The 21021-nt window shown below is 41.5% G+C and overlaps 1 protein-coding gene across 2 annotated transcripts in view; it reads right to left on the bottom strand.

Moving 5' to 3' along the window:
• ADAM22 (ADAM metallopeptidase domain 22) overlaps positions 1-21021 on the bottom strand; it is a 134240-nt gene that overhangs the window by 57911 nt on the left and 55308 nt on the right. For both annotated transcript variants that reach the window (XM_074574625.1, XM_074574624.1), the window contains exon 4: positions 13303-13369. In XM_074574625.1, coding sequence (XP_074430726.1) covers positions 13303-13369 — 67 coding nt within the window. The remainder of the gene's footprint in view (positions 1-13302; positions 13370-21021) is intronic.

The raw sequence follows: 21021 nt of genomic DNA, 5'->3' as shown, positions 1-21021 counted from the left end.
GTACTGCACCATGTCAATATTTGTATGCAAAATTAGAAAAACAATTCAAACATCCTTTAAATCCTCACTGCCACTCTAACCTGCAGAAGAACTTACCTATTAGTGGCAAATCCAGCTAGGTCATATTACTGCACTACTGTTGGTTAAAGGACTATGAAGATTTCCAGTGCTTTTTTTTGGTAAGAAAAAAAAAAAAAAGCAAGACTTTACTATTTCTATCCCCTACCAGCAAATGTATGAATAATCTACCTAGCCTTATTTACCCATCCATGTGAATATTTATGTCTATTTATATCCATTATGTCCAGAGAGAAAGGCATTACAATTACGGCTTTTTCAGAAGCTGTCAGTCACGTGCATGAGGCAACAGCACAGTCATTTTAGACATCTGACACTAAACACTCTTGGATTTTCTTTTCAAATATGGAAAAAAAAAATCAAGACCAGGTAAAGGAAAGAAAACGCATAGAATATGTTGGTAGTTTTGTGTTTTGATCAGGAAATCCTGTTCTGTTTTCTACAAGGCATGCAAACTAAGAGAATATAGGAGAATTCTCCTTAAGAGAATATAGGAGCCTGTTTGTCAGAGCGTGGCTGCTCGCAGGGAAAGAGACCTGATCTCAACCTGGTCACTGGACATCGTTAGCTCTTCCTCAAAATCTTCTCTGGAGCATTCATGCGTGCCATGCGGCTGCTGGACCCCAAAGCCCTCAGTGCAGCGCATCAGGGGCAGCTGGCAGCTGCTGTGACCAGCCACAGCAGCGCTACAGAGAAACACACCACCTGATCCGACAGACTATGAGTCTAACACTATTTGGCAGGTTTGTTGCTTCACTCTTGTGAGGAGAATCCCTGTGGCATATCTTCTGCTAAAAGCTTTACCCTTTCCCCTCCCCCTCCATTTCTTTCAATCTCGTTATTTCCTCTCTTCTACATACCACTTCTTCCTTTCACTTGCTGCAGTGACACTTCCACTGCCTATCCACCTCGGCGTCTTTTTCTCAGTGTACGTGGTACAGATACAGAACACCATCAGCAAACTGACCTGCAGCTACTACCCACCGTGGGCACCTCTCTACTAAGATGTCTACAGGAAAATGCTACTGGTGCCACGCAGGTAATGTTCGATAGGCTGTGCTGATGTTTATCTGGCTCATGTCCATGGGAAGCTCCGGGACTGACCTTCCATACCAGGCTACCATGGGGTGTCTGGCAGAAGACATACGACCCATCAGGCTTGGACCAGCATTTCTCAGGACCATCAAATGTTTGGGACTCAGATGGAATACAAGTGAAAAGGAGATGGTTTGAGTTTCTGCTTTACACTCACATGCATTTTAGCCACCAACAACTTAAGTGGGACCTTGGCTCGTTTTCTCTATTTTATTCTCCTTTTTTACACCTACTTACTTCTTATATCTTAGTTACTTTAAGCTCTCTCGATTTGAGTTTTTCTTTCTTTCAGTCTGTAGGATATCCCCCATTACAGGGTCACAGTACTGCTTATGGCTTTCAGGTCTTTCCGGAATATATGAATAAAAAGTAAACAAAGAGAGACTCCAGTAAGCTAATAACAAAACTAACAATCAAAGTATATAGATAAACTAAAACCTTATGAGTAATAAAATACTCTCTAAACAGAGCTCTTGCAGTAGTATTCCTGTAAAAGATATAACCGGAGTAAGCATATGAATATGGGAATAATACTGAAAAGACTAACAGTAGGGAGTTGTACACAGTTCCAACTGTGGAAGGAATTTGGAGTAATTAAACAAATTAGTTTGTTCTCAGAAAATGTAGTTAATATGTACCAGAAGTAGAATCTCAGGCTCCATTAGTTTGCAAAACCATGTCTTTGTAACGAGGAGGAACATTTTTTCATACTAAGAATCCAAGTCTGTGGCTCAAAAGTGTGTTTTGATCTTCTTAATGAGAATCAAATAAATGCCCCATGATAGTACCTCCAAATTAATTTATTCCATAATAAATCCATGAACAAATTTTTACGCATACAGATCTAGAAAAGAAAAATATAAGAAAAAGAGCTCTAAATTCTTGCCTAAGAACAACACAACTCAGACACACAAATTCTATTCTATTTAATCAAATCAGTTCAACTCATTGATCTACAGAAGTTCACAGTTATTCTGGTGGAGACAGAAATATAACTCTATCTTCTCAGTCTTGGGGAATGATTCTTACCACTACAAGACCTTTATTTCTATATGCTAACACCTGGGGGATATTTTTTTTTTTTTTTTAAACACATGGACTTACGTTCTTATCAACATAATGCAAGTCACCTCAAACCAGTTCAAAAAATTTAAGAAGTTTAAATGAAAATAGCTTTTTTCAAGTACTTGATGCACTAGTGATGCGTTGGGTTTTTCTGAACTCTTTGGTATAATAAATCCTGCTGTCAGTATACTCCTAAATGAAGTGCTAAGAATTGTTATAATCTCAGCAAGGAAATAAGAGGTGATGCAGTGAAACCAGATGTCACTAGCACTGGTTGGCTCTGGGAAGAGTGATTGCTCAGCACTCCTTAACAGTGTCTCAAGCAAATAAAACGTGACAGTAACGTGTGGCACGTGGTGGGGAGAGTGCAAACTGCATATTGTACTTCTGGGAGACTCATTTTCAACAGCTCACAAAACCTATGAACAGAGAAGCACTTAAAGCTTCAAAGTCTGGGACTCGTTCTGTACAGTCAGGACAACTGAAGGGACTCTACAGGTCAATGCTTTCTTTGGAGCACATGTAATTTTTGTCAAGTTTACTGTCGTTGCCTCCCTGTAGTGCTCAGACTGAAATCTTTTTGGTTTTGACATGTACTAAAGCTCCTTTATAGCAGGTGCTGTAATAAAATACACTGTACTACAGGAAGAATCGCAGTATAAGTGAGATCTAAGACCACCAAAGGACTACATGTAATCATCTATCTATCTTCTTTTACTCTCCTCTTGGAAACACTCACTGAAGGACTGGGATTGTCTTCCTCCTCTATTGGTATCCGTAGCAGTGAAACAGGAGCCGAAAAAAATCTTTTTTTTTCCTAAAAATATTCTGGGCCTCTATGAAAATTAGGACTTCCCCCCAAGAGCTGAAATTAGCACCATTACCAACAACAATTCAATCCAGAGCATCAAGGGTGTTTTGTGAAAAGCTACTGGCTTCCTGTAGCTATTAGAGCTCCTCTCTGCTCTCTCAAAAGCAGGCAATAATTGCCCATCTCAGCAAATCAAACCTCCACACTGGCCTTTGTCAGCTACTGGGGAATGGTTTAGTGTTAAGATGAAGAGGAAATAAAACTGCTCTTCAAACATATGCCAGCCATCAGCATGAGTAGCAAATTTACCCCTTTCTGCTCTAAAACTGAACCTAGCCAATGCAGAGTCTGGGAGAAAATCAAGCTAAATATCATCTACCACAAGACAAGGTGACAATGCCTGTGACACACACGTCCAACACATACACGCGCACACTCACGCTATATACAAAGGCAGTCTAATGGTACAGCAGAGAGGAGTTCAACATTTTTGCCTCCACAAGGCAGACAGCCACTGTTCCCGCTGTGGTTTGGACGACGCAAAGCAAATTTTCTGCCAATGCCCATGGCACGCGGTTGTCCATTTCCTCAGTTCAGTAAGTTCTCCTTCCTTCATGAAACCTCTCAGTCTTACCGGTGACTTCCAAGAGCAATACAGAATATGCGGTTGTTTAATAAGAAGTCCATTGATTTAGGGAGCTAAAAATGTAATAACATCCTTGCCTCCCTCCCCCTCATATCCCTCCCCCCCCTCCGCCGAAAACAATCAGAATGACCCCAGGATCAATTAAAACAAATTAATCATTTTGATAGTGGTCAGTTTATGACTTAGTCTTCACCTTCATGCTTAACTTGGACAATTATAGCAAAATCCTGAATTAGGGGTATCTTGCCCTGTGAACTGCTACAGCTCCTTGCCAACCAGCATGCAATCCTTTTTGCCCATCTCAGCCCAAGTTTCCCTGCAGCCTGTCCGGGTAGGCAGTGCAGCAAAGATACTAAAATATGAGAAGGCAGAAATGTTAGCAATGCAAGTAAAATCTGTCCCCATTTGTACCCTTTAAAATAGCTTGTCCTTGCCCAGAGAGGCACCAGCTGCTGAGTAAACACAAAGAGACAAAACCCACATTAACCGATATTCACAATGAAGGGGGGAAATAAGTAAAGCAAAACAACAGCCACGACAGTCAGTGATGGCGGCAGCTCACTCTTCTCTGCAGTCTCAGTGAAGAAAGCATCTGCTGACCATACACTGACAGTGTTGTTATTCACCTCAGAGACACTATGACCTTCCCAGGGGAGGAAAATTAAGGATGCACATTCATCTGCTTTCAAATAACACCCGACATCAGATCTTCAAGTAAGCAATTTTCTGCAATTAGGAGGTGCTGGCCATTAAAACTCATGCTACACTCAGACACTGACCCTAAAATTAATAACTTCCTTCTTCCAGCAGCTACATATTCCTATTTTAATACTCATTAATCCAAAGGAAAGGAGATTGCTAGTCTAGTTCTGATCCTAGTAACACAGCTCCCTCTTTCCTTGCAGCAGAAAGCTCCCAAATGGCGAGCTAACAACCACGCCACCGGTCTGTGAAGTGCCGGATAAGGATCAACATTTTAAAGACCTACCCATTGTGGGGTCACTAGTCTTAAAACTGCTTCCGTAGTAATCACTTAGATCTATCTGCAAATTATTGATGCTTGCACAAGTTTTGACCCTGTGATAACTAAGACTGTAGGAGAAAAAGCAACAGGAGAAGAAAATGCACCCACCCACTGACTTCTACAGCAGAAAACTACTTGTTATGGATGCATTTCTATTTGTAAATAGAAAAGCCAAAATGTCACTTTGACCTGTGAAACTGCATCAGGAGAAAATCTCTTCTAACTGACACGTGCTTCAGCAAAGGCGGGGGAACCTGGCTGGCTGGGCTGTGCTGTTCTGCACAGCTCAGCCCTTACACAGCTCAGGAACAAGTCCAGGGACCCTGGCATCACCTCTTTGCAGAACAGGTCTCTGGACTTAGCTACGGTGTACTATAGACTCCTGAAAGCCAACTGTTTTGAAAATGTGAACAGTGCCCTCCCTTTGTAGGAGGACAGCTATCACATGTACAACTCAGAGCTGATATGCTGTAGTGACATTAGGTTGTAACGCTATTTCAGATTCTGAAATCAGAAATACAGATTCCAAAATTAGGATAAAGCATCACTGCTTCTAAGGGTTCTCCACAAAATGCCCATGTTTAAAGACTGTTGGCAGTACACTCAAAAAAACATAGATACACGTGTACATGACAGGATCCTGCACACAGGCGACTCGCTCCAACTGCCTTTGGTGACTCATGGTGGGCGCTTTCAGCAGATGGCGTGTGCTATCAGCCCAGCTTCCCAGTCCGGAGGCCAAATGAGGCTTGTGTTTACTGCCCAGTAGCTATGAGAGAAGATTCTCCATGAATGTAGCTGCAGGGTGTGGATCGAGAGCTCATGCCAGCGCAATGCCATCTGGTCTGGGAGCTGCCTTGGCATCTGCTTGTGAAACAGCCTCTTGACTTGCCTTGCCTTACCTTAGTGTTAGAGAAAATTATTTTAATTATCAGCTGCCAGATAAAGATGAGGCAGAGGAGAACAGGGTTGGTTACCTCTTCCCACCTGTTCTGTTGTCCTTAAGTCAGCTCTCATAGCAATGCCTAGTGTCTCTGAGTCACGGCATACAAGTCATTTTAATGAGAGCCATTTTGCCCAGTTCCTGCATGCCTGTACGCAGGGAAAAGGAAGCCAACATTCTAAGGAATTATACAAAAATTCTTTATAATCTACCCATACTAATCTGTCACATCAGTTCATCAGCATACCCCCAGTCTGAGGCCAAGTTATAAGCACACGATGTACAAGATTACTATAAACACAACACAGAAGACGTAGGGCACGCACTCTATGTGGATACCAATCAGTCAGAAGAAATTAAAGTTCTGAGTAAATTGGAGAAAAATACTGATTAGATTTCCTTATTGGCTCATTATTTCTGAATGACAGAAACTTCTCTTTAAGTGAGAATTCACAGAGCTTGAGCCTGTGTATAGAAACATTATCCTGCTGTATACAATACAGTGACAGTTCGGTATCTATAGGGAACAACAGATGTGTCTAGGCAAAGCTATTTACAGAAGTCAAGATCAAGTAAGTAAAGATGTCAAGCTAAAGTACACTGAAGTCTTGCATGGAAGCGCTCTTTTGGAAGTACGGCTGCTTCAGTTTGCTTAGCTTAATTCCCCCTCAAAGGGATTAAGTTAAACCCAAAAAAGATACTTTTATTTTTTAATAAGAGCATCTACAAAGGGATTTAATGTTCTTTAATGTTATAGCAGTAGTTAATTTTTCTCAGCTATGCTCAGTCTTTGCACAGTCTCAATTTACAGAAAGCTTGGTTGATGCCACTCGCTGCCTATGTATGCTGTATGTTGAAGCTCACGAAAAATAAATCATGAGGTGCACAAAGTCTGGTAGGACTTTTCTGCAAATTCAGGCACTTGGACCACTGCCTTTCCTCTGGGGCATGTGAAAACTGCAGCAGAGTACGCAAGATGATGCTTGCTGATGGTGACAAAATCACGCAACTTCTGACTTCATCAGGACCAGGACTTCATCACCAGGGCCGGCCCACATCCGCAATGGGATGTGAATGTACATTTTAAGCTCTTGATGGCTTCTACTTTCTGACAATTTTTTTCCTCTCCAGGACAGGATTTATTTTTTTATGCCACGAAGAAAAGGAAGACAAGAAAATTAAATCTGCAAGATCCTACCTGAGTCACAATCTGAGATTCATTCTAGTGTAGTATATTCAAAAACATGTCCTGGGAAGGACTCCTAATACTGAAAGCTGCCACTTTTAATTTCCTCCTTCTCAGTAGCAGGATGTAAGCTAGTAATAACAGGGAGATAAACACACAAATGTACATTACAAGTGCCAGCCAGCCTGCAGGACGGTTAGGTCAGGCAAATGTATTAAACACAATGGCTGGTTATCTTGCCCTGGTACCCCACAGAGGATGCTACGTTTTACTGAATCCCAAAGGAATCGCCTTCATAATTCAAACAATGCTAAAACAGAAAAGTGAGATATTTCTCAATGCCTATTGAGTCAGTGCGGCAGCACGACACTGCTGGAAAAAAAGATGTCCAAAGTAACTGAAAACACACAGAAATTTAAAAATTTTGTCAACTCTTCATGAGGACACATATAGTAACATTAATGCCAGCCAAAATCTATGGGAAGTAATTTGACCAGTATACTCTGGGAGCACAGTTCCCTTTGCGATGGCAGCATCCTGTAAGGTATGAACCACACAGTCATTCCCTGCTCCACTGCTACACTCTGATCTTCTCCTTCTTGTGGAACTTTCGATTTATGAACTCCCATCATACAGCAAAAACGCCTATCATTAGTCCCTATGTGAAAGAAGTTGCCATTTGTTCTATCCAATTTCATCCCATTTTTATTTAGTCCATTGGTTAAAGATAGCCAGTTCTCCATCTGATCCTTCTGTGCACAGTAATGCTTCCCAGTTTTGTACTGCTAGCAAATTTAATTAATATACACTTTTTTCTTTACCTAAGTCATTAATGAAAATATTTGATGAGAGCAGTCTGAAGATCAACTTTGCAGGAATCCCCTGCTTAAGTGTGTCAGACTCACAGACTCCCTGTCAGCTAGTTTATTGCTATCACTAACAAGTAGATTATGGCCTAGATTTATTAATAATTTGCCACGAGGAAAGTAGGGCCCTGTTGAGGCAGCAGGGCAGAGAAGCTCTGATGACACTATGGGAACCCTTATTCAAAATCTTCTCTCAAACAAGCAAGAGTGATTTTTCTGGTATTAACAGCTTCTCTAGTCTCCGGACACAGTTGAAAAAGCCCTGCCAGAAATAGGCATATATAATTCCTGCATTATTTATGATTTGTGCCTTTTCAGTTTCTTTTCTCCCCCAGGGGCTCATCACCAGGTTGTGCAAGCTCCGGCTACATGCACGCACAGCTCCCCGCCAGCCCCAGGCTCCAGCCTCCCAGGGCAGAGCCTCCCTCCGCTCGCTCCCATCCCCTCCCACCAGCCGAACTGGCACTTCAGTTTTCAGGAAGAAAATTTAATCCCTCACAGGAAAGCCTGTTTAGCATACGCGCTTTTCTGGCAAGTTGAAACGCCTTCCTCTTTGGTTACAAAACGGTGAGTTATCAAAAGCTGAAGAAAAATTAAGAGATTCTTCTACAGAGCTCAGACAGTGGATGCCCTTAAAACTGGAAGATGCTGGTGGAAGCACCTTGCTATAAGATTGGAAACACACCAGTCAATGATAAAAATGACCTGCTCACTGGTTCAGTGTTTATTCTGCCTGCACCGCAAACTATTGTAGCCTTATAATCAATTCATACCTGTGGCTGACAGAGTGAAATGTTGGAACGCTACTTAGGATAAGGCCTCATCAAACACAGGCATTGAGATGTGACAGACACAGACATTGCCCTCAGTCAAGGGACTGTACCTTAACAACTCCTCAAGCAGACCAGACTTGAAGGAGGGAGTTTAACAGAAAATGCAATTCCCATCATGTCAAGGGTCCCCAGCCCTCTCTGGCCTTTCAAGATTTTAATATTTTTCTCCCTTCTATATCATTTTCCTAAAAAAGGGGCATTTAAAGAGCCCCTCAAATACACATCATGGCGTACGCGAGCCGAGACTAATCACAGCAAGGCAATGAAGAACAATAATTTTCCTCTCTTGTGCACAGGTATTAAAATAGCTGTAAGCTACAGCAAGAGGCATTTTGTGCATGCTACTAGCCAAACACCACACATAACAAAAGGAAATAATGACTATTTTTGCAAACTCAGGGCTCTGCTTTGGTGTGCAGCATTAAAACGCATTTGCCCCACAACCCTCATTCCCCAAACTGCAGTGACGGCACTTCTGCTAGAGCCTCTGCAGAGCATGAGCCCACACTGGGCCACCCCAGCTCGAGAGGATGGCCACGGGTGGTTTGAAGGAAGGCACCAGGCAGCAGCTGAGCACCATGTGGGCCAGCAATATGGCTCAGCACAGCTTGGGACACAAAGCCACAAGGCAATCTTAAGCCACAAGGCAAGTTCGGCCAAAGCTTCTCCGTCAACACAACAATGGAGAAAAACAGTACCTGGCATTTAATATTACTCCATTTATGTTGTTCGACGCTGTCATGATTATGAACATGCTGTGAAGCAGAAGCAAAAAGCAATGTTCTTTTATACTGTGAGCACTCTTGCTGTAACTTTGTGCCCATACTGTTTTTACACCACCACACTTAAAAATTTTAGGACTGCCTGTGAAATATAGTTCCTTCTAGTTATATTTAAACATGCCATTAAAAATTCATGGCATTTATCTACCACAACTCTACCCGTGCAAGTTGTCTGACTGGGATCTGAATTGTTTTCATTGCTTATTTTTTTTCAGAAAGCAGTTTTCTAAGAACTCATAGAATTGTCCTATGTTTTGGGGAAATACAGGCAGAAACATTTATTTCTACACTCTCCAAAGAGGAAAACGGAAACATTTGATATGAGAAAATGTCACTGAATAGATATCAGTTGTTCCTTCTGAGGGAGAAAAATCCAGCAATGTGAATTACTCAGCACTATAGCTGTTTTTTGCCTTTCATCTCACTGACAGCATCAGTGACAGAATGATAACCCAAAAAAAAAAGAGAGAGAGAGATAAAAGAACACAGAGATATACTGCAGCAACATTAAGTATACACAAGTTGAGTATTTTATGTGCTGTGAGCACAGGATGAGCTGGACTGACACAATCAGGAAAAGGCAATGCATGAAGGGTTTTTCTCTTTCTTATTAATTGATTATTCTCTTTGCTACCAGAGGGAATTTAGGCCAATACTGCTGCTTTCCTAGCAGTTAGAGACATGATCTAAAGTAAGGGGTGGGGAAACACTGAAATAATTCAAAGATCTGCCTCCTTTTGTTTTTCTTAAGCACTGCACATTGCTGCTGGTTTAATAAGTATGTTTTAGGTGCTGCCTAACTGTGCCAAATCAACAAGGACATCTCACAGAGGAGCCTCTCTTCTGCAGTTGCTAAATGCTCGCACCCTGCAAAAACACGGATAACATGTCACACCTTCACAACGGTCCAATGTATTAATGAATTATGCAGCAATCAAATGTAATTCATCTTTCTCGTATAATAAAAAGGTGTGTTAAACTGAGGACTCTCCTCCGAATAAAAATCCCTTTGCTCCTTCAAAGTGGCATTTTTAATGATCTGAATGCTTCTCCCTTTCTCTGCCCCCCCCTCCTCTCTGAAACATTCTAAATAATGGCAGAAGATCCATATGTATTTTACAGCACAGGAAGTTTTACCGGGGGGACCGGAGAGGGGGAGGAGTGGCAAAAGTAGTTATCAATTCCACATCGCGTATGAGCCAAAGCAGGCATCTGCTTCCCGGACACATTCATGCCTGTAACATTCCCAAACTGCTGAGTGTACGTACAGCTGCCTTCCCCCAGAAATTCAAAAGTTCCCGTCTTCTCCCATATTACTGATGGCACAACAGCAGCCCTGACAACTTGCGTGTTTGTGCAATATTCCTGTACTGAGAAACGCAAGGGGGAATTACGTCTGTATTTTAAAATACACCTCTCCTTGTGCCACTGAGAGGGCCAAGAACAGAGGAGGCCCTTTCGCTGTATCAACAGGCTTGCTCAAAAAGCCTGCAGCTGGCAGTGGATGGCAGATGGACATTTTCTTTCCGTCACCGTCTCTCCCACCAAAGCAGCAAGAGAGATATTGCCAGGCTGCCTCTGCTCCTGCCTACAGCCAAAGACAAATCGCACAGAGGTGGGTGAAGAGCAGCACGTTGAAGCAACTGATAGAAACCTGGCTCCCTTCTGAAATACCTCTTCTGCTTCTGCTGAAGAACATGCTGCATAGCAGGGTGCATATTTTGTCATTTATTTATAAGTTGCACCCTTCTACTAGCTATTTTTAAATAAGTACATCTAAGCAATCTAACACAACGCTAAAATCTAGTATAATAATTATGTTTTGCCTGGTGCCTATTGTAAGCAGCAGTTTAAAGGTGGTTTTACCGGTTATGGTAAACAGTTTCCACAGAAATTGAAGGTACTAAATCACCATCATGAAAAATTCTTGTATTTGCAGTAAGATTTTCAAAACATTTGACGTAAAACCAGAATTCAGTTTCTCAAATCCAAATCAGATACTGCTGGGCTTTTCAGAAATTGTTCGACGGATGAACAGGGCTCTTGAGGGCACCTACAGGATCTCTGAAAAATATGGGCTGGTCAGAGGGAACCAGATTTATTTTTAAGCAGCTATTGGGTACTGTAATTAGCCTCACTCAGTATCTGGCATCAAAACGTACTCAGCAGTCTGCACTCTCCCAAAAATCTTCTGATATCTGAACTTTCCTGAAAATGTGCCCATGACTGTGGCCAATGGGCTCTTCTGGACATTTTGTCACAGCAGCTGCTTCCCTCTCCTCCGATCCCAGACACTCAGATGCAGCAAAACAAGCAAAAAACATATATCTCCCTTCCTGGCACACTTCCGTGGGACTGCTGCCTGCCAAAATCCCGAAGCAGTGGGTGAGGAGGGGACAGAAGAGCCCCCACCAAGCAACCCGGCCACCCCTGCCCACAGCGTGGAGAAAGAAACACACCACCCGAGCAGCAAGGTCCCTCCTTTGCAGTGGAACCTCACAACCCTTTCACTCCCAATTCAGTTCATCTCGAGCAGCAAGGTCAACACCAGTTCTCTGCTTAATGCAGATTTGAGAGTACTACGTGAGACAGTGATAGCCATCCCTGAAGGTACGCGACAACCCTGCATGGCAGCTAACTGAAGGGGAAATAACCTCTGAGACCCTGGGAGATGTTTTGCCCAGAAAACATTTTATCACCCTTCCTCTGAAAGGCCCGATCCTCTCGTCTCTTCCCCATGCAATTAAAGAGTACTTACATGAGAAGAGCCGCTGATTTCAAACATTTCCTTGCTTGATTAAGGCTTACTCATCAGAAACAGATTTGTACCCATTCAGTGATGGGACTCAGATAGATTAACTTAGCTAACTTGCATATATACCTTGACACAGACAAATGGATTGTTATGTTCTTTTTAATATCAGCTATTATCTTTATTTCTGCTTTGACTCATATTCTGAATCTGAGTCAAGACTTCTTGACTGCAGAGCACAGCTGACTGAGAAATTAGTCTTTACAATTTAATGGAACACGTATGTGTTTGCCTCAGTCTGATAATGTATGCAAACTATTATCAGAGAGTAAAGAGAAAGCTGATTTCAAGTTTGCAAATGCTAGAAAGGTATAAACCAAAGGAAACGTGTATCTTCAGCTACTCAGCTACTCAGTGGCTAAAGGATTGCTTTGTCCACTTCCATATTGCAGAGGTTAACGCATTTGTTTCAGGGTATTTAGGTGATCTCAGGCTTAGTAAAAGACTTTTGGTGATTTTTTTAATAAAATGTAAACTTTGAACAAAATTTGACCTGATCGGTATATTTAAAGAGTTTCAATTATGCACAGCATATATTACATTCATGCACGTTTTATGTAACCTACAGCAATTTTATACTTGACGTCTAAAAAATATTGTCCTAACAAACAGAAGGTCCTCAAGAAAATTCTCATACATTGCATGCAAATAACAAACCACTCCTGCAAGGCCATAGGACATTTCACAGAAGACAACTGCAACAAACAGGATCTTGTAGCCATCATGCCAACAAACATCCAGAGAAGAAACCCACAATCTGAGACAGTGACTAGATATTTGGAAATATTATACAATAAATCTCGCTATTCTCAAACTTACAAAGAAGTTCATTAGAAACAACAAACTTGGGGTTCAGTACAATGAGGAAATGCTAGCTACCAAACCATTTCTTCAATAGGCATCAAAAGTAAAAAAAACTACCACGTATACATTTTTCATGGATACTATATTGATATAAACATTAATATATTAAATTTACCAATAAAGTTTATTTGTCATATTTAAAAAGATGAAAAATTAGAAGACACGAAACATGCTTGCCTGAGAAGAGTAAAACAAATCACTTGAAAAATCAGATAACTCTCAAGAAATTGGTGAGTTTGCATTAATTTCAAAAGCAAAGGAAATTAAAAAAGCAAAGCATAAAAAGGAATTTCTTACTTTAACTTCCACTGTCTTCCCACCTTGCTCGATATGCCTCTCAAGATATTCAGAAGACAGCAGGTCACTGCAAGAGAAGAAAAAAAGAACCATAAGCCTTGCACACGTTTTCTTGCACTCCCTCTCAGCAAGGACTGATTCAACATTTACATTTGAAAAGGGCAAAACCTCCAGGATACTTTTCCTAAAATGTTCGTAAAAATCACTGAAACAGCCACCTCCAATGGAGTTACACATTGCATGGAATACATTGATTTTTAATACCAGAAGGCAGGACAAGGAAAACTGAGGGGGTTTTTCTTCATAGGAGGCTCAAAACCAGCCACTGATAATGACTTTAATTCAAGAGACTGTTCTATTTGCTGCTAAAAGCAAACAGTAAGGAAGTTAGGTGAACCTTAAAAGAAAAAGAAAAAAGCTGGAGGAGAAACCAGTTGGAGTGACTCCTGCAGCAGGCTGTATCTGAGGGAAGATGGCAGCTGCCTCTGGCAGACTCCAAAGGTCACAAGAGCACTATAATGAAATGACCTTATAATACCATTAAGGTGAGCTCAGGATCAATGCAAATGGGTAGATGTCCTGGTTTGAGCGACACAGGACTAATTTCTCTTTCAGTAATTTTACTTTTCAGTAAGAACTCCTCTAAAGCATGGGAAAAATGCACTTTTAGAAGACTCTGGTGTCTCAATTCGTGAAAATATTTACTTTATAGCCAGCTGCGGTATGTGGGTTTCAAGGTCTCAGTGTTTTTGAGTTAGCCAGGTGCAGGGGTGAGGAGGAGCGAGACCCAGGCACTTGACCAAAGCTGGCCAACAGGGTTATTTCATAACATGAATCTCACATTCAATATAAATTACAAAGTTTGTTGAGGAGTTCTCTCTCTTGATGGCTGCGATCCTGAGAACTTCTTGCCCCGGTGCCGGAGCCCTGAGCCCTTCCCTTCATCCCAAAGCCGCAACACTCGCAGTGTCCGACATTTTCTGTCCACTGCTGGGAGTGCACAGCTTCCTGCTGATAGAACTGCCTGAGTAAAATCCTCTTGTATTTTATATTGGTATCGGGATCAATATTGGTTCTTTAGTATTATTAATGTTAACTATTTAGTCTCATTCTATTAAATCTGTTTACATTCCAACCCTTGGGTTTCCCTGTTTTTCACGATTCCCCTTCCTGGATGGGGAGGGGTAACTGGGTGATAGAATAATTGCCTGAACAACAAATTGTTGTGGGTTCCTCAAACCATAATAGTAGGCTGCACCACAGTGTAGGCTGATGGCCAGTTCCACCCGGCGTAGGCACTATGGCAGGCCGTGGGCGCCATGCTGCCCTCAGGGCCCAGGGCCGGCCTCCATTGGGCCCATCCCTCGTGCTCGCTCCACCTCAAGCCAGCCCAGCAGCCTGAGCAACGTCAGAGAAAAGTGCTCTGAGCAACGGCAAACTCAGCCTCAAAAGTACACAAAGCTTTGGAACAAACACTGAAGAGAAAAAACAATCAGACCTGAGGCAAAAGTATGTAAGTCAAATGCATGCTGTATTTATCAAGACTCTTCACGGCATACTTCTCCCTCACAAGTTATTTTCTAGGCAAGCAAATCATCTACATCAGAAATTTCATTAAACATTTTCAACGTTTGCAAGAACTTTATTGAGATTAAATCCGTGTAAAGATTTGATATCGTCCTGCCTAAGAGGTGATTAAGCTGGAAAAGATGAAAAATCATTAAAGAAAACATGACAACAGGCACGCTGACTGACAGGACAGGAGGCAACGAGCACAGACCTTCGCGTCAGAAGAGACAAAATTGAATGTTTCTCCTTCAAACAGCAGAACACCCAGGCTAGAGGCTAACTGACCTGCTGCGGGAGGGCAAGGACAGCAGAGCGGCACCCAGGGCAGCAGCCGCTCGGCTTTCCAGAGCTTCTCCCTGGCTAAACAGGCAGCAGCAACAGGGACTTTTTTGCTCGTGAAGGCAGTGGTGACTACCCAGAGCGAGCCCCGAGCAGGACAGGGTTGGTAGTACGGGTCCTTCCACACCAGCCCTACAAACTGCCAGCTTGGTACTTGCATTAGTAATCCAGGCACAAAAACCAGGAGCACTCTAATGAAATACGCTGATAACGCTGAGTTGCAAAGCATGGGGAAGAAAGGAGAAGATCGATAAAACTCCCACAGGAAAGAACTGGATGATCTTCAGGACGGGATATTAAGAAATAGGATCAAATTCAATTGTACAAACAGAAAATTTATGCGTGTAAGGGCTGGAGGGAATTTCTATTATGTTGTTTTGGAGGGCCTGGTTTATAAGGAAGAGACACATGACTGCACTTGTTTCTGGCAAAATGATTTGCCAGATCAATAGGGTGTCTTCTTGAAAAACACAACTGTCATCCCAGAATACATTAAAGAAGATGTATTTCCAGTCAAACTGAGGTAAGATTAATACCACTGTCCAAAGGAGACTTCTTTTCAAATACTGTGAACAGGTACTGGACAGCTTTGCTTTGAAAGTCCAATTATGCAGAAGCACAGAGAGGCTTCTGAGATAACCTAGGAATGGAAAGATCCTGAAGTCTATCAAAAAATTGAGTTGTGAGGAGATCTAAATGCACCAGGGTTTATACACTGACATGTAAAGATAGATAATTAGGCTATAGAAGATGCTGGCAGAACCTCTAATGTAGACAGACTGTCAATGAATCAATGGAAACTGGACTTTAAAAAAAAAAGATTTTGTATCTAAGTGCAAACAACAGAGGCAACAAAAAGAGGGATGCTAAGAAATTTCTGAATGGGAGCATCCATGGGACAATTGTCCATAGAGGTGGGGTCCCCTCAGTCACAGCGAGTTCACAGCTAGTTGCTGCTGAAAGCAGGAGGTCTCAGTGTCGCCTCAGCAGCAAGCACTGAACCTACCTTGTGTCAGCAAGAGCGCTCATCAAAATACTCTCGGTGTCAGAACTAACACTCATCAAAATACTCTCAGTGTCAGAACTAACACTCATCAAAGTACACTTGGGAGGGTTCAATAAACCCATGTTTTTGCTGCATTAGGTAATTCAGTCCCCTGTGAAGAGGTATGATGAGCCCCAGAACTGATGCAAGGGAGGGAAAACATGTGAGCAGCTGTAAATAGCGGAGAAAGAAAGGGCAACGATCTCCATCAGTCGCTGCAGAACCAGCGTAACCAGCTGCCCCCAGGTTCACCCTCTAGGACCCCCTCAGTTCTGGTCAGGTCCATATACCTATATTGATGCTTTGCACAGCACCCTGCGAGTAACCCATTATTGAGGAGCACCTAAAAGAGATGCTGTTGATGATACTGATTACAATCCTCTTAGAAGTGACTATTAAATATTTAGGATACTCATCCACCTGGGGGAAGCTCAAAGGCTTCTATAAGGTCTGTATGCCTTTTCCAGATTTAGAAATTTAGACAGACGCTCTCTTAAAATGTATTTAGCTTAGCTTGTTGAAGTTCAACATATAGTTTCTCAGCATTCACTACACTTTCTATCCAGTAAAAGTCTACGCTTCCGCAGGTTTACTAAATCCACCTCTGTTGCTTAGAGCTCTCGGCTATTTCTGGGGTACTCAGTTAAACTAAGATTGTCCTCCTTATCTGACGGCCACAAAGGGTTTTGTGCCAAGGAAGATACAAGAGATTACAAAATGTAAAATACTACAATAAGTACACAATACACAAGACAGAGATCAAACAGAATGATTTAAATTGGAGGGAGTTTACGGTTGTATTTGGAGGGATGACAAGGAGAAGCACAGGGTCTTCTCATGGGGGTCTGACAAAATTATTGCTTTTTAAAACATACTGCTGTTAATGTTTTCATGTTCTGGAAGATTACATGTTATGTTCTCAAAGATCTGGAAATTGTGTCTGGCATGAGAAAACAAAGAGATTGATCATTCTCTGCCTTGCACAACACAAGAACTAGGAGGTAACAGAAGAGGCCAGTAACCTCAAAACCAATAAAAAGAGACCTTTTCTGGCATGGATGCTGGTTACAACACGGAACCTCTTGCCCCAGGAAAACATGGATGCTGAAGGTCCATGCTGGTTCAAGCTGGGAATGAACAAGTTAATGGACATAACTGAGAGCTGCCAAATGCACAGAAATTGTACCTGGCTCAGAAAGTCTTGGAGTCCTGGAAAAGGAGCCTATGGAAACCTCATACACACTTGTTCCACTCTTCTGTTCCTCCTTCAACATTTGCCTTGGGCCACTGGAACAGGACAGTCGGCAAAGTGCCCCTCTGACCTGACCTGGGCTGCTTTGCCTGCACTCTGGCAGGGCACTCTTTCTCCTCCGGGTTATGTAGAGTCCCTCAGCATCCAACTCCAGGATTGCTGGTGATCAGTCAGCTGCTCTTCTCCCACCCGCTAACCCTTTGACAAACATACCCAGGTTGTTCCAAGTTGTGTTTACTTTCAAGGTAGGCCAAGAGAGCAATTCCTACACAGGTCCATCCATTTCCTCCTGGTCAGTCCCTGCTTTCAGGACAAAAGGGCTGGAAATGGATGGAGAGCCGCTGGCATTTTTAAAAGCCTACCCTAACAGGATATGTCCGGGAATATTTTATCTGTAGAAAAACCCACAAATGATGCCATGTTATACTTTATTATTATTATGACTCACTGAACAGAAAATATCATAAAAAACACAACACTCTTACAGATCCAATAATGCAATCAGTGCTATTACAAACTAAGCAGCAACCTAATAATTATACACAGTCTTAGAAACTTACGCCAAAAGATATGCTTCTCTCATGAAATAACCTCAGAGGTGGAGTAATGTTTTGTCTCAGTAACAGTGAGGCACATAACTGTGTAACTTCAATAAAAAACATTACTTTAAAACAAAAAAAGTACAGTGAATCACTTGTGATAAATGATTAAAATTATTTAAGCAACATAAGAGACCGAGCATTCATCATTAAAATAATATACATTTTAACATAAATTGTGCAACCCTTTCCTATGGTAGAGGTGAAATAAAAATAACTTTGCTTGCCTGCCAGTCTGTCCTAAAAACCATCTTTGTCAGTTTAAGTAGTAGTTTTTGTATTAATTATAAAGAAAATCTGAATGTGAAAAAGCAACAGATTGTGAGGGAAAAAAAAAAAAAATCTTAGAAATACTAGGGATGTAGAAAATTACAGTGAAAAAGTATGTACACTATCAAAGACAATATTGCAGAACAGGATTTTCAGAAGCATTCACTAAGGCATTGATACAAATTCTTTGAAAAGGTGTGGCAAAGACCTGCAAATGTTAAGACCTAAAAATAAAACCTTTCACATGAGAGCAGCACATGTGATCTGTGGCTTTTACAAGGAAAAAACAGTTCTGCTAATAATAGCAATTCTGTTTGCAGTGGTCTGTTATTTTTAAAACCTACACAAATCAAGTACTGTAGATTTGTTTACAGCAGCATCATTTTTTGGAGCATTATCTAAAGTCACAACCATATGAGTCCATCCCATACAAACCCAATAGCATAAGGGCCAGAACAAAACATGAGCAAGCTCCTCTCTGCTCTTCCAGCTCTCTCAAATAGTCCCAATAGTACACAGGAGGAGCGGGCTGAGGGAATGTTCTTACAAAAGAGGGCCCCAACTAAGGAAAGTAACCTTATCCAAGATCATGCATGTAAATGTGCCTAAATTCCACCTTGAATTAACTGTAGCATTTGCATACAAGGATTACTAAACCGAAGGCAGGATTGGGAACCCAGGAAAAGAGATGAGCTTTGGAAATAGACGGTTCCCCAGCAGAAAGGGGCTGCTTCAGGAAGCAAAAAGAGGGACAAAAAATGAGGTGGCAAGAGGAAAAAAAGGACAGAACAAGCCAAGTCTTTAAATAAACAGAAAGAGAAAACAGGAGATTAAAAAGCACTTTGATTTGAAAGAAGAAGAAAAAGGCCATAAAAGACCTTGGAAAAGGGAACAGGTTTGTATTTGAATGTGGAATGATAACAAACTTGGAATTATCCCTGGAAATGAAACAGAAACTTTAATTTTCAAGAGAGAAAAATGCCCACCACCAGCTTTTAAACAAAAATTAATTCTCCAGATTTAAGAGACTGGAAAGATGGAATGCCTAAAAGTTATGGAAGAAAAAGAGCAGAAACTATAGGGACCTCTTTAGAGGCCATAGGAAGAACCACAAACTTAAGAAAGGTAGAAATTACAGTAATAAAATGCATTTTTGTTGGCATATCAGTGTTATATATGAGAGAAATTACTCTGCTTCATGATATCCAGTATTGTTGCTACGTCTCCTTGGACACTGAGAATTCTTTATCATTTCTTCTGTCTCCACAACTCTGCATTACGTACACCTGAAATTTCAGATTAAATATGGTGCCAGACAAAGACATCAAAGGAGAGATCTGAGCTGAGATGCATTACTGAAAAGGAAGACAGAGTTTTAGCTGAAATCAGCAAAAAGGCCTGGATGGGTTGAATGCCAGAAGGAGATTGTCAACAGACATAATGGAGACATTCAAGACAAAACAATAGGTTTAGGGAAATGATGGAGACGCTGATAGGACAAAGATTCCGTATCAATTGCACAATTAATGCTAACCCACTTTGCAGGGGAACACTGTGAGAAGGAAGCCTCCTGCAACATCACACTTGAGAGGGCTGTGGTCACAGGCATGGGCACTGTTTGGGTACCAAGCATGTGAAGATAAAGAAACTTCCCATCAGGTAAAAGATTTTTTCCCCCAGTGGTGTACATCCTCTACCAAATAACCTGGAAAGGTCTAAATTATAACTCAAGTATATAAGAGGAAGTTATCTCCCTCAGAAGAAGGGAAAAAGGAGAGAATCTGATTCATACAGGAGATTATTGTAAAAGATGGGAAACTACCTGCATGTTGCTTTGAGAAAAGTGCTGAAAGACTGCTTTTATTAACAGGCCTAATAGCTATGGAAGGAGTGAGTAGGGGAGGGAGTTTTTTATAACAGCCCATATTGTACACCAGGGAAGAGAAGGCAGGTTGTTTATTATTATGAAACAAGGACCAATAAAGTGGAAAACTAGATGAGAGGGAACAGGAGGGATGTTTCTATCTGCCAGTTAGTAAGAGTTCAAGGGACAACTAGCATTACCTCGCATTACACTATGGTCCTAAAACATTTTCAGTATCAGCCATGAGCTAACTAAAGAATACAGCAAGATAAACTCAAAAAAAGCCACTTAACTGGCAGATTTTTGTATCTGACTAGCTAGGACATTTTAATTCTCCTTTATCCTCATGCCTACCCAAACACCTTCTCTCTGCTCATACGTGATCTTTCCTTGCACTTCAAGGGGGATTAGCTATCTCCATGCTCCATGAATCTATCTGCTTTAATAGCCACAGCTCTAAAACTTTCATCCCCTCCTTCCCCTCAAAAGAATTGCTGAATTTCCTTTTATGTGGATAGTTAATTTAATGACTGTATCTGTTAAGTTAGCCAAATGGTGTAATCAATCAGAATTAGGTAGCTTCTCTTAGATACGGCAGCAGTTCCCACAGTGCCTACTTAGAGGAAAGAATAAAACAGAGCTGGTTCTTGCCTGCTTCTCCCTTTTTTTAAATATTCTTACTGTGCTTTTCTGTTCTTGCTGCTTCTAATATGAAGGGAAGAAAGGAGAAAGTAATTTCTTACTATTTCTACTCCTATTGACTATGACTTTCTCCAAAAAG

The sequence above is a fragment of the Larus michahellis genome, chromosome 2, assembly GCF_964199755.1.
Source record: "Larus michahellis chromosome 2, bLarMic1.1, whole genome shotgun sequence".
Classification (NCBI taxonomy): domain Eukaryota; kingdom Metazoa; phylum Chordata; class Aves; order Charadriiformes; family Laridae; genus Larus; species Larus michahellis.
Note: the sequence above shows the minus strand (reverse complement) of the source record. Positions and strands in the feature narration are given on the sequence as shown.